This window comes from Hyperoodon ampullatus (assembly GCF_949752795.1).
Source record: "Hyperoodon ampullatus genome assembly, chromosome: 13".
In the NCBI taxonomy this organism is placed as follows: Eukaryota; Metazoa; Chordata; class Mammalia; order Artiodactyla; family Ziphiidae; genus Hyperoodon; species Hyperoodon ampullatus.
In genome coordinates, this window is record NC_136926.1 from 1,573,097 (window position 1) to 1,587,174 (window position 14,078).

Genomic DNA, 14,078 nt, shown 5'->3' on the forward strand with positions numbered 1-14,078 from the left:
TAAGTCCCCGGGAGCCGAGGACAGCACGAGTGCCACGGTGCCTGGACCGCCCGGCAGAACAGCACCTGCGTGGCATGGCTTGTCAGCCCCACTCTGCACTGCTTCCTTCCTTCGTGTGGTGCCCAGAGGTGACCATGCCTGTCCCGCCTCCCACACGGCAGGAGGGTGGGCCCCGGAGACCCACATGCCACCCATGCTGGCCATCCATGTACCCCACCGGCCTCCACCTGGAAAGGCCCCCGGGGGCCTCCGGACCCTCGAGCCCTGTCTCCTTCAGCGCTGACGGTGGCGGGCAGGCACCCCTGTATCACTGTGCACCTCTCTGCACTGCGCCCCCAAATGAACCCGTGTCCAGTGGCTGCAGCCCAAGGATGCGCGTCCCCTGGCTCCTGCTTTGTGCCCCCGGAACGCTGCAGTAACCATTCCCACGCCCATGATCAGCGCTTTCACTAAAAAATGTTAAACTTCACTATCGCTTTGGGGAAACTTCACAATTTTATGAACCAGGTCTTCCTGTCTAAGAACAGAGCACATCCTCCTGCTGGTGAGATCTCTTCAGCTTAGCCCTTTCACGATTTTACACTCTACTTCCTAACACATCCAGCACCTTTACTGCTAAGGTCATTCCTGACAGTTTATAGATTGTGTCTCCTGAGAATAAAACATTTCCCCCATTTCTAGCTAGTAATTGCTAAAGGGCCAATGATAAGGAAGGGATTACACAATGAAACATTATTCATTTCTATAAACAATGTATTAAATTTATATGTATTAACACAGAAATACACTCATAATATACTGTTAAAAGAAAACAGGATTACGCAATAAGACTGACTGCTGGCATGAGCCATCTAAAAAAATCAGGGAAATGTCTAGAAAGACACACACCAAAATGCTACTAACTGCCGTCTGGGTAGGATACTAATGTTCTCCGTGTGCTTTCCTTTTTTTTTTTCTTTTTCTTTTCAATGAACGAGTAATACATTTATAATCAGGAAAAAATTAAAGCTATTTAAACACAGTGCATGGATGACGACGTCTTGATGAAAATGGCGAGGGTTACGCGCGTGGGCTGGGGTCCCCATCCCAGGCTGGCCGCCAGGGACCGCACCCTCAGTGCCGACCCCGCCCAGAGGTGGCAGGAGTGCAGGGGAAGGGGCGCGGCGCGTGCCTGGCACACGCGGGCACCAGACGGGCAGCCAGTGGGGGCCGAGTGCTGCCGCGCTGTCCCCGTCGACACTCCCAGAGCTCAGACACAACGGCAGAGCCTTCTCTGCCTTCCTCAACTGCGTGTGGTTGGCCGCTTATAAGATTTAAATGCTTTCAATAGGGAATTTACAAATTGCTAACTGTTAAGTTATGATAATTTATATCTGAAAATACTTGAAACAATTTAGAACATGAAGCACCCTCCTAAGGGTCAGGGACTCCAGGAGAAATACAAGTACACGTCGGAAGGACAGCAGTTATGTCTCAGCAGCATGACCCAGTCACCGCTGCAAACAAACTCAGTTACGTCCCAGGCAGATGCCGAGTATAAAGAAAGAACAGACAGGACGGCAGGAATACCAGCCTGCCTGAAGGAAAGTACACAGAACTTGGGAGAAGCTTCTGCAGTACGCGGCAGCCCCCGGCCCAGCCGCCCGCCTCACCTGTATATGTGCACGTCCTTGCGCCGCCCGATCCGGTCGCACCACTCCTGGGCCTTGGCGTCCATGACGGGGTTGAGGTCATGGTCGTAGAACACCACCGCGTCGGCCTCCACCAGGCTCACGCCCGTGGCGCGGCTGTGTGTGGAAAGGAGGGCACAGAAGACCCGCCTGTCCCGGTTGAAACTCCTCATCAGGTCCTGAGGCAGAATAAAGCCCCGAGTTAGCGTCCCTGCCAAACGACAGGGAACCTCTGACGTGTTCTGGTACTTATCAGTTAGAAATTATTCCGTAACAAAACTGTTCGGTTTGTGTTTCTTTGGACGTGAGGTCCGTGTTCCAATTACACCGGACTTTAGCATTTTATTCTGGCTCTTCCGGGCACGTGCAGCATCTCTCGCTTACCGGTTGCCGACGCCTCTACCCTGTTTAAGCGTCGCCCGTCAGCAGGTACAGAAAGGAAAGTGTCCGACCCCACCTGACCTGTGCTGTCAGCTCCACGAGTGGGCCCCACAGGACAGCAGTCTCCCTGGGGAGGGATGCGTGCTCGTTCATGTACCCTCCGGCAATGCCAGGCACTTTACAGCAAAAGCCCCTGGAGTAAGGCCGAGGGAGCAGCCGCCGGCCTCCCCACTCCCGCAGGGCCGCCGGCTGAAGTGGCCTCGTTCCCACGACTTCTCTCCTGCAACGACCTCAGCGCCCAAACAGACCTTAGCAGGTGTGACCTGCCCTTTTCCTTCAAGACATTCTCTGTATAATTTGTTACGTCACCGGACAGAACCGGTGACCAAGACTGTGGTGTCCTTCCTTCCAGGCCTTCTCAGCGTGGGGAGGGCTGCCTGTGCTGGACGGCGTGAGGTGGGTAATGCGATACACAGGCCAGCAGCTTGTCTGCACTCGGGAATGCTTTGCCTTGATACTAAAACCTGTTCTGAAATGCTGTTGAAGACGGCTTCCTAGTTCATGCTGTGGGACGCTCGGGACAGGGCCAAGCCCTGTGGGCGCAGACCACTACTGACCCGTTCTCCTACTCCTGGACTGGGACTTCGCTCCCAACTGGGGCTTATCACAAACATTTCCACCATCAACAACTATGCATATGCATCTTTGAGTGCTGCTGAAGGAGACAGCCCTAGATGCAGAATTAGCAGGTCAGGCGCATACACTTTTCAGGCTCACAACCCACACTGTCAGCTTGCCTTCTAGAAAGTTGTGCTAATTTGCGCCCCACCAGCAGCGCACGAGAAAGCTGCTCTCACTGTGCCTGATGGAATCAAGCTACCCTTAGCTAACCTGACAGGTAAAGAACAGGCATGTAATTCTTTAACTGTAGATCAGTCTGGAGAACTTCCCTGTTTTCGTGTGGCTGCCTCCCGAAGGACACCCATCTCCTCCTTGTAAGGACTGCAGGTCACCAATTTTGATTCTGAGACATCTAGCCGACTGCATTTCCCAAATAACAGGACTTATGAAAAAATATCAAAGGATGGAGCTAAAGTCCAAAGACATTAAGAAGTTCTTCCCCTTGCTTAGAAAGCACGACAACGCTGAGTTTGCACAGCTCTGAGAAACTAGGTTAGAAGCTGGCCATCAAAGTTGACCCAACTGAGTCATAGACGGTAACAAAAGAGATGATTTCCTCCCTACCTGCCGCTGTTCACTGTTGGCGTTTTCGTCAATTCTTATGTAGGTGAGATAATGGAAGTTCAAGAACATTTCTAAAATGTCTAACATGAGAACCATCTGTGATAATATTAGCACTCGACGTCCTTCAGATTTCAACTTCTGAAGTAGGATAGCTAACGCTTCCAGCTTTCCTATGAAATGAGTAACATCAAGAGCATCTCATAATCCAAAGCAAGTAAATCCGACACGGTCAGCAGTACAGACGAGGTGTCTCGTACCTGAGTCAAACTGGACCAGCCTCAGCTCGGGAAACCGCAGTGAGCGCAGGGCCGTCACCCGCCGCAGCTGCTGGGCGAAGGGCGCCGCGCGCTCCCGCAGGTAGTGTCTGAAGAGCCTCATCTTGTGGCCGTAGCGGGAGGGCGGCCTCGCCACCCACAAGCGCGGGGGCGCGGCCACCACCGGCGGGACCACGCACGCCACCCTGAGAAGCAGGAGCACACGCGTCACAGGCGGCGCGCCCGGGGCGTCCCCACCGAGCGGCCCCTCCGTCTCAGGCAGCAAAGGCTCGAGAAGGAAGAGGGCAGAACCACCTGGCAGCCGGGAGTCCCCAGAGCAGCCAGAGTGCCGAGCTCCAGTCACCGGGCTGCTGGACCACACTATCACAGCCACCACGGGGGCGGGTCCCGGCCGGTCCCAGCCAGTGAGGGCTCCCGGATCAAAGTGACCAGCGCAGGGCGCCCCCCAGGGCAGAGGGATGGGTGCAGAGGCAGCCTGCCGACTTCTGGTGGGAATTCCGGAATGCAGGCACTCTGTCTCCTGGACGGCCTGCGGGAGGATGTGAGCCCTGAAGCTGCTACAGCCACCGTGCCACCAGGAAGGGAGCCAGACTTGGGAGGAGGAGCCCCGCAGAGAGCAGCACCATGACGACTCAGATGAGCCATTACAGCCAACCTGACACCCACCTCCCAACCTGCAGACACCACCTGCTCCAGAAAAGCCCTCATTCTGGGACTCAGCACAAGCTGGGCTTGCATGATGACTTGGTACCAACTGCATGCAAACTACAAAACCACTTATGACCAAAGCTCTGATCAATGAAATCAAAGAAGCACTAAATAAATGGAGAAATATTCCATGTTCATGGACAGGAAGATCCAATACTGTCAAGATGTCAGTTCTTCCCGACTTGATCTAGACATTCAATGCAATCCCAGCCAGCTATTCTGTAGACACCAACAGACTGAATCTAAAGTTTATATGGAGAAGCAACTGCCCAGAAGAGCCAACACAATACTGAATAAGAAAAAGTTGGAGGACTGGCACTACCTGACTTCAAGACTTACCAGAAAGCTACAGTAATCAACAGCATGGTACTGGCAAAAGAACAAACAAACAGTTCAATGGAACAGAACAGAAAACCCAGAAAGAGATTCTCATAAATACAGTCAATTGACCTTTGGCAAAGGAACAAAGATAACACAAGGGAGCAAAGACACTCTTTTCAACAAATAGTGCTAGAAGGCTTCCCTGGTGGTGCAGTGGTTAAGAATCCGCCTGCCAATGCAGGGGACACAGGTTTGAGCCCTGGTCTGGGAAGATCCCACATGCCGCAGAGCAACTAAGCCCGTGTGCCACAACTACTGAGCCTGCACTCTAGAGCCTGTGAGCCACAACTACTGAGCCCATGAGCCACAACTACTGAAGCCCACGCGCCTAGAGCCTGTGCTCCGCAACAAGAGAAGCCACCGCAATGAGAAGCCTGCGCACCGCAACAAGGAGTAGCCCCCACTCGCTGCAACTAGAGAAAGCCCGTGCCCAGCAATGAAGACCCAACGCAGCCAAAAATTTAAAAAGTAAATAAAATAAACTTATTAAAAAAACCCAAAAAACAAATAGTGCTAGAACTGGACATCCACGTGCAAAAAAATGAATCTAAAAGGGACAACCAGACACTATGTCTTCCTAATGGCAGTATACAGTAACACCTATTCTTCAAAAAAACAAAAAATAAAAAACCCACAAAATAAGAACAAATAAACCTGAAGTTGATCAAGCCTCTGGATCTAACGAACAGTTTACAGACAATACAGGGAACAAAGCAGCATGTTAAATTACACCTTGAGGGATCAATCAGCAAATCCAGACTGTGGGAAATTCTACACGGCAAACCACCAGGTTTTCTCAACAAATAAATTACAAGGAAAAAAACGGAGAAATAGAAATAGAACCTACAGATTAAAAGATACATAAGAGATATGAATTGATGGCTGTATATCTACCTCATTGTGACTCTGGTTTGAGATATAAAAAAATACTTATGAAATAATCAGAAATGTGAATACTGGATAGACATTTGATGATATCACAAAACATCTGCTCTGTGAAAGTCAGGAGAGTGAAAAGACAATCTGCAGACTAGAAGAAAATATTTGCCAAAAACAGAACTGCTGAAGAACTGTTATCCAAGGACCTCCCTGGTGGCGCAGTGGTTAAGAATCTGCCTGTCAATGCACGGGATGCGGGTTCAAGCCCTGGTCCGGGAAGATCCCACACGCCACAGAGCAACTAAGCCGGTGAGCCACCACTACTGAGCCCGTGCTCTACAGCCCACGCGCCACAACTACTGAGCCCGTGCACCACAACTACTGAGCCTGTGCGCCACAACTCCTGAGCCTGCGTGCCACAACTACTGAAGCCCGTGCGCCTAGGGCCCGTGCTCCACAACAGTAGAAGCCACCGCAACGAGAGGCCCACGCATTGCAACAAAGAGTAGCCCCCGCTCGCCGCAACGAGAGAAAGCCCATGCGCACAACGAAGACCCAATGCAGCCAAAATAAATAAATATTTTTTTTTTTTAAAAAAAGAACTGTTATCGAAAATACACAAAGAACTCTTAAAATGCAACAATAAAAGACAAACAACCTGTTTTAAAAATGGGCCAAAGACCTTAAGAGACATGTTACCAAAGGTATACAGATGACAAATAAGGATATGAAAAGATGCTCAACATACATATCATCAGGGAAATGCAAATTAAAACAATGAGATACCGCTACACATCTATTAAAACAGCCAAAATCCAGACCACTGACCACAGCAATTGCTGGTGAGGATGTGGAGCAACAGGAATTCTCACTCAGTGCTGGTGGTAATGCAAAATGGTGCAGCCACTTTGGAAGGCAGTTCGGCAGTTTCTAACAAAACTAAACATTCTCTTACCGTATGATCTGGTAATCACGCTCCTTGGTATTCACGCAAATGAATTAAAAACCATGTCCACACAAAAGCCTACACATGGATGTTTGTAGCATCTTTATTCATAATCGCCAAATCTTAGAAGCAACCACGTTGTCCTTCAGTAGGTGAACGTTTTTAAACAAACTGTGGTGCTTCCAGACAATGGAATATTATTCAGGGCTAAAAAGAAATGAGCTATCGAGCCATGAAGAGACAAGGAGAAACCTTAAGTGCACATTCCTACGTGAAAGAAGCCATCTGAAAAGGCTGCCTACTCTATGTTCCAACTATCTGACATTCTGGAAAAGCGAAACTCTGGAGACAGTGAACAGGTAAGTGGTTGCCAGGGTTTCGGGGCGGGGCTGGGGGGAGAAGGATGATTAGGCAGAGTACAGCGGGGTTCCAGGGCCGTGACACGACTCTGTATGATCCTCTAATGGCGGGTGCGTGTCATTACACACTTGTGCCGGCCCACAGAACACCCAAGGCCAGAAGCAAAGCCCCCTGTGCACCGCAGACCCTGGGCGCTGAGGATGAATCACGGGAGGCGCGTGGGCTGTAACGAGCGCGCTACTCCGGCGCGGGGTGCTCACGGTGGGGGCAGCTGGGGGAAGGCGGGAACCCTGCGCGCCTTCCCCTCGATTTTGCTGGGAACCCGAGACTGCTCTAACAAACAGCCTCTGTCTTAAAAAGTCATCTGTAACGTCAGAGGAAAAGGAGGCAAAAAGACAAGTCAGCATCCGAAACAAGACAAGTGCATGGAGGGCGGCAACCTCCCTTCACAGAGAGCGCAGGAAGGAGCTTCTCTGGAGGCCACTCCCAGTTCCATCGTTTCCATCATTGCTGTTCCTGATCTGAGAGGCCTAAAGAGGACACGCCCTGAAAGCCGAGCCAGGGCAAACAGAACAGAAGGGAGAGAAAATACCCTCAGGCTGAACCTAAAAATCAGGCCAAAGCAGTGAATGAAGCTGCAAGCAGGGCCTGATACTCTACGTGGGGCAAAGAGAGACCATGACCCGGGTCTGGCGGGGGAGGGGCTGATACGGCCGGTGGGCCCCAACAGCATCTGGGCTTTTGTTTCTCTCTCTCTCTCTCTCTTTTCTTGGCCTTACTGAGCGGCATGCAAAACTTCCCCGACCATGGATTGAACCCACGTCCCCTGCAGCGGAAGCGTGGAATCGTAACCCCTGGACTCTTACATGTTTCTCATCATGCAACGGTAAATCATTCCTGTGGTTTCTTAATAAAATACTGTTATTGGGCACCCCTGGTGGCGCGGTGGTTAAGAACCCACCTGCCAATGCTAAGGGACACGGGTTCAAGCCCTGGTCTGGGAAGATCTCACATGCCGTGGAACAACTAAGCCCGTGCGCTGCAACTACTGAGGCTGTGCTCTAGAGCCCGCGAGCCACAACTACTGAGCCCATGTGCCACAACTACTGAAGCTCTAGGCACGCGGGCTTCAGTAGTTGTGGCACACGGGCTCAGCAGCTCTGCGTCATGTGGGATCTTCCTGGACCAGGGCCCGAACCCGTGTCCCCTGCATTGGCAGGCGGATTCTTAACCACTGCACCGCCAAGGAAGTCCCTAAAATATTATTTTAAAAGAGCAAAATGGAGAAAGCAGTCTACAACACAATGGTCTGGCCCCCAGCCCTGAACGAGCGCGGTGCTGTGCTCTGTACACAGGCCCAGGCCCGTGGGGTACAGAACTGACCCGCAGGGAGGGGCACACAGGCTCCCGGAGGGTGGAAAGGCCATCTGGTGCCAAAGCTGAAGACTCTGAAACAGATTTCGGACAGACTCCAAGGGACAACCCGGGGAGAAACTTAGAGGAATGAGATGAGCGTCCACAGAACAACAAAAGCTGCTTGGGTGTGACACAGCAACTGAGTAGAGAATGCTTACAGCCGCTACCTTACCTGTCCATGACGTCCTGGAGGGATTCCTGACGCTGAGTCAGCGTCAAAATCAGGTCCCTGTGAGTTGTCGAGGGTGACATGTACCGGCTCCCGGGCCCAGCCCCCTTCCCATGACCTCCGTCAGGAGCCCCGAGCCAAGGCACGTGTCCTCTGCCGGGCAGGGAACAAACCCCCAGTAGGTCTCTGCCGTAGACGGGGGTGCGAGAGCAGCGCCGTTCGTTGACAAAATAAATCTGGTCCAGCCGCTCTTTCAAAAGTCTGGTCTTTTCCTCCTTCATCAAAAACAGGGATGAAAATGATTACTGAGAAACAGCACGGCCGGTTCCCGGCCTCACCAAGCCCCATGGGTCCCTCACGCATGGTGACCGGCCGCAGAGCACGCTTAGACGTGCGGGGCCTGGCTCCACGGGAAACAGTGACAGAAAAGAGAGCGGAGCAAATGGGCGCCGTTTTCTCTGCCAACGTGTAAAGTACTTCTTGAGAGACAGTGAGCATTTCTAATGCCTGGAAGACCAGCAGAAGAATATAAAAATATGTGAAAGGGGATTTTTGCAATCCTAAAGCCTGGTTTCATTTCTTTTAGTAGGAAAAGCATCTTTAAGATAAAAATTCTCTAATTTAGAGAGACAGTGTGTTTTTAGCAGCAGATAAATTGATGCCGCCTCGCAGAAGCGGTTAAGTATCACAACCCTCCCGGGTGACAAGCAGCTTCCGAGAATGACTTCCACGCATTCAGGGGTGGCGCTGGCACCGTGTGCTGGGGTCTGCTGCCCCGTACCTGGGTCGGCCCGGCGACGGGAGAGGCTGGCTTGGAGGCCACTCCAGGTTCTCCTGCCAGGGGACTGACTGCCACTCGGCTGGGCACACCCACTACAAAGGCAAAAACAAAGGGTTGGCATACAAAACTACCGGCAACGCTCTCCGGAACATCGTCAGCTTTCACTAGCACGTTTCTGGAGTGTGTCAACCATTCACAACCACCCGTGAAGTGTTCCCGCTCTCTGGCCAGGGTCTGAGCTGAGCGCCGCAATCTGCTTCCTTCAGCAGCGCCCAGCGTGACCTCAGACCCGCGGTCACTCCCGTCACTGCGCCAAGCAGCAGCCACGCGGGCCCAGCGCTCTGTTGCCCTTGGCATCTCGGCAGCGTTGACTTGCGTGCCCGGGACAGAGGGAAGACTGGGCCCCAAGCGGCCTGCTCCCGTCAGGCGCACCACACTGCCCGTTTGACAGGCTCCACCGCAAGGGCCTGCAGAAGAGGTGGCTGAGGACCGAGAAGGGGCCACTTGCAGGGAGCGACAGGGAAGGGCTGAGGTGACTAGAACCTAGCAGCCGGACTGGTGTCAGGTCGGGAACCTGGGGCCCGCAGAGCAGGACTGAGCGCCCTCTGGGGAGGGTGCTGGCAGTTGGTTCCAGGAAGCAGGAAAAATGCCTGAAGAACAGACCAACCGAGTAGAGCTGCACGGCCTGGCTGGGAGGTAGAGCGGCCGCCAGGCGATGCTGCCAGCCTCACGGTCCCTCCAGCACCCACCCACTGACAGAGCCCAGTGGGGACGGGGTGCAGAGGCCCCACCACAGCGGCACCACAGATGACCCAGGGCCTGGGGCTGGGCAGTGACCAGGGATTCCCTCGGGAGAGGTCCCTGCCGCTCGCATACATCAACCCGAACCAAGTGCCCGTGCCCGATGTCTGCAGTGAGGGTGTGTCTGGAGAGCAGGGGACCCCGGCGGGAAGCAGGCTGCGGAACAGGCAGGGAGGAGCGCTGGCCGCAGACAGGTCCAGGGCCAAACCCTGCTCCGTTACCTGTCCAAGAACTTCTAGCACGTTCCCTAAGTGTATCTGTAACATTAACAAGCAAAATTTCTCATGATTCCAAGTTTCTTGTCAGAGCAAAACCAAATCAAACATCTAAAGGCTGAGTGAGGGTGGTTATGTTCGACCAGTACCTTTGGGAGCAAAAGAGAAAGAAAAGAAACCAAGCTGACACGGGCCATCTATGGAAATCAGAGGTGGCCACAACTGGGACTACCCGTTCTGAGGCATCACAGAAATCATCCACACTCCCCACTTGCCTCAGAAGCAAAGAAAGTCAGAAAGAAGTTTCAGGGACTTCCCTGGTGGCGCAGTGGTTAAGAATCCACCTGCCAATGCAGGGGACATGGGCTTGAGCCCTGGCCCGGGAAGATCCCACATGCCGCAGAGCAACTAAGCCCGTGCACCACAACTACTGAGCCTGTGCTCTAGAGCCTGCGAGCCACAACTACTGAGCCCACGTGCCTAGAGCCCGTGCTCTGCAGAAAGAGGAGCCACTGCAACGAGAAGCCCGCGCACGGCAACAGAGATAAATAAATAAATTTATAGAAAGAAAGAAAGGGAAGGAAAGAACGGAAAGAAAGGAAGGAAGAAAGGAAAGAAAGAAAGGGGAAGGAAGGAAGGAAGAAAGGAAAGGAAGAAAGAAAGGAAAGGAAGAAAGGAAAGAAAGTGGAAGGAAGGAAGGAAGGAAAGAAAGAAAGGGGAAGGAAGGCAGGAGGGAAGAAAAGAAGTTTCAAAACCAAGTCTCCTTCCGGCTCACAGCACTCTACCTGGTGGGGTCATGGGCGCGGGGCTTGGGCCGCCGGCCGGGGGCTTGCTTCCCAGGGCGTTCAGGGCCCCCGCCTGAGACACTGTCTGCATCACCACGGGGCCTGGAGGTCGCAGGTAGGACTGCCCGGGCGCGGACACAATCTGGAGGACGCTGCCTGCAATCACACGTGCACGGGGGTCAGTCACAAGCCGAGTGTGCCTTCAACCCCCAGGCTACACCCACTTCCTAAGGTACAGAAACAAGGCAATAAAGCGAAAATACAAAATGAAATTTCCTCCAACGAGGCAATGCCAAGTTCAGTCACTTGGAGAAACATGACACTATTTCGTTCACAATGAGCGAAAACGCCGAGGGTCAAGGTCACTTGGCTTAACGTCGAGAAGAAGCTCCTCCACCCCGTGCGATGCCTGACAGAGCCCGGGTAACGCGGCGAGTGCCCGCTCAGCACCTGTCACGTCTGCTCGAGGCCTGAGCCCGTCACGGGCTGGAAGGTCCCGGCTCCCAGATCACATGCTGGGTGCCTGCCAACCAGACAAGCTGGATGAAGAAATACCAAAACACTCGTGTTTTTTTAGCCCCAGTGCCGTGGCTCTATAGCCACTGTTCCAGGCGCCTGCCATTTTCAACCTCTCTGTGATGAAGTCTCCTGGCATCTTTTACTCCGGAATCGTCCTCTACAAAAACTAGAGTTCACCAGAAATTTTAAGAGATGACCTCGCCCCTTTGGTCAAAAAACCAGAGAAATATGGAATAAAACCAGATGAACCCGTTTCTTTGCTGCGGGTTTCCTGGGGGCCTCTGCTCTGCTGAGGTGCGTGTCCCCAGCGTCCACACAGAGCACCCCAGACCTGACTGACAACTGAACCTCCCGCGCCGATGAGAGCCGTGAACGAGGACGCGTCGGGGGCGGCTGCCTGGGGAGGTGGCCGGGTCCCCCCTCTGGGTCCTACCCTCCAGCTGAGTCACTGAGGGTTAACATGAGCTAAGCTGCATCCCCTCGTTTCCTCCGAGAAGCAGTTACTACACGAACACAGTGCTCTCAGCCAAAGGCTTGGGAGGGCTTTGGTCTGGAAGTTTTGGAATCTGTACATAAAAGAAAATAATTTCTCCTACATAAATTGCTGGACCTTTGGCACTTTTAGGACAATTTACCTCACAATGAAATTTGAAAGGAGTAAATATTTCTATTTTGATTTTTAAAACAGGGAAACTGTGTCAGTGTGCTGTGCAGTTGGTTTTCAATTAGTATTAATCTTAATGACAGAGAAAAAGCAATGTGTTAGTAATTATTTTGGTTGTATGCCATTAGTAAATTGATAGAAAAATTAAGGGGATTAACATAAGTTCATTTCATTGCCTTATATTAACATCTTGTAATACAATAGTTTAAGACTAAGGGAAACAGATGGAGCTGTTTATTGAGACAACTGGTGAGGAATTATCATGTGTTCATTCCCATTTTAGAGCGTGAAACTCCTACATTAGAATATATAAAGTCACTTTAAATATTATCTATATTTGTAACAAAAGTAGTGTACAGATATTTTATTACAGCACTTTTGTGTAAGTGTGAAACCGAATAAATAAGTTTCATGGTGCACCAAAAAAAAAAAAAAGGGCAGATTTTATTTAAAAACGACTATCCTCTATTTAACGTGTGTCAAGGGCCAGGCCACCAGGTGATTTACCCGTTACCTCCCAAGTCCTCTGAACACCAACGAGGTGAGACTCATTAAGGCCATTTACAGGTGAAGCACCTGTGCTTAAGGGGGCCAAAGTCACAGCTGCAGGGGGGAGCTGCCGGGACGCCCCGGGTTAAAGCCTTCGTGGGTCACCGCCCGTCAGCGAACCCTACCTTGGAGCTGCAGGGGCTGGCCAGCTGTCAGCTGCCGCAGCTGGCTATGCGACAAGGTGAACTTGTTGCCCTGGAACTGAAGCGTCACGGGGCTCTCCGGCTGGGCGACTCGGCTCGGCGGGCCCGCGAGGGAAGCCAGCTGGGCTATTTTGACCACCTCCCCACCTGCAGAGACGCAGAGGAGACGAGAAAGAAAACTCTTGGGAAAAGTTTTCGATTGCTATACTGACGATCACTTGTCACAGAGAATGACCGTCTGTAGCAAACTGAAGTGTCACAGAAACATTTATTAGGTATTTCTAACACTTTCAGAAAATATTTTAATAGAAAAGAAAAAACAATTAAAATTAACACCAGATTTTAATGGTTAACTTCATCATAACTGGTAGAAATTTTAGAGTATCAGATGTTAATATAATTAACCAAGCCCTTAAGGAACATTTTGCTTTTCTTTCCAGGCCATAAAAAAGTAGCAAACATCAGAAGTAGCGGAAATGTATTGGTCATACACTTTGAAACTCTCATATCAACCTCTAAACGTCAGAATCCTTTCTACATGTCCAATTTAGCTCACAGAGATAAACAAGATTTTATCACTATAGATATGAAATAGAGAACTAGCTCCAATTATACCCATAACCTTTTCAAAATGTGGGAATGTATTTAAGTACATAAATACATCACACTTTATGATACAGTGTTTCACACTAATTTGAACTAGATCGTAGGATTCGGTCTGTAATTTTAACTGTGAAAAAATGGAAGATTTAACACTGCTTAAAGCATTTTTTTTTTTAAAAACAGAACTCAGATGGAGTCATATGCACCTAACTCGAAAAGGTACCACCTTCAAACTGTAATTGAATAATAGCTTTAAAGGCTTTTTTTTTTCTTTTTAAACCCAATGGTTGATATTCGAGTCTAAATGTTCCTCCCATGAAAATTCAGGCCAGAATTAGTAGTGATGCTATAAAGAGGATAGTTAGCAAAAGACGAGGAAAACATCCAAGGATATCTTGCCCACAGAAACCATAAACATGAAGGGAAAACGGAAAAAGAGACGCAGAGATCTCTGCACAGAACTACGACTCTCCCACGAGCCCTCCTCAGTCCAGAAGTGGAGGCATGAAAGGCGGCCTGGCCCTACGCCCCCCAAGCATGGCTCCTGGGTACACCCCCGGGACTCCTACCCCTGGCCAAAAAGAAAGA

The 14,078-nt window shown here is 51.1% G+C and overlaps 1 protein-coding gene across 1 annotated transcript in view; it reads right to left on the bottom strand.

Moving 5' to 3' along the window:
• The window catches only part of EP400 (E1A binding protein p400), a gene marked incomplete at its 5' end in the record, with an annotated part of 91,902 nt that overhangs the window by 30,241 nt on the left and 47,583 nt on the right, over positions 1-14,078 (bottom strand). The window contains 7 exons of the mRNA XM_079717586.1: positions 1,653-1,849; positions 3,297-3,466; positions 3,554-3,756; positions 8,434-8,705; positions 9,212-9,303; positions 11,013-11,168; positions 12,870-13,034. Of these exons, the coding sequence (XP_079573712.1) occupies positions 1,653-1,849; positions 3,297-3,466; positions 3,554-3,756; positions 8,434-8,705; positions 9,212-9,303; positions 11,013-11,168; positions 12,870-13,034 (1,255 nt within the window). The remainder of the gene's footprint in view (positions 1-1,652; positions 1,850-3,296; positions 3,467-3,553; positions 3,757-8,433; positions 8,706-9,211; positions 9,304-11,012; positions 11,169-12,869; positions 13,035-14,078) is intronic.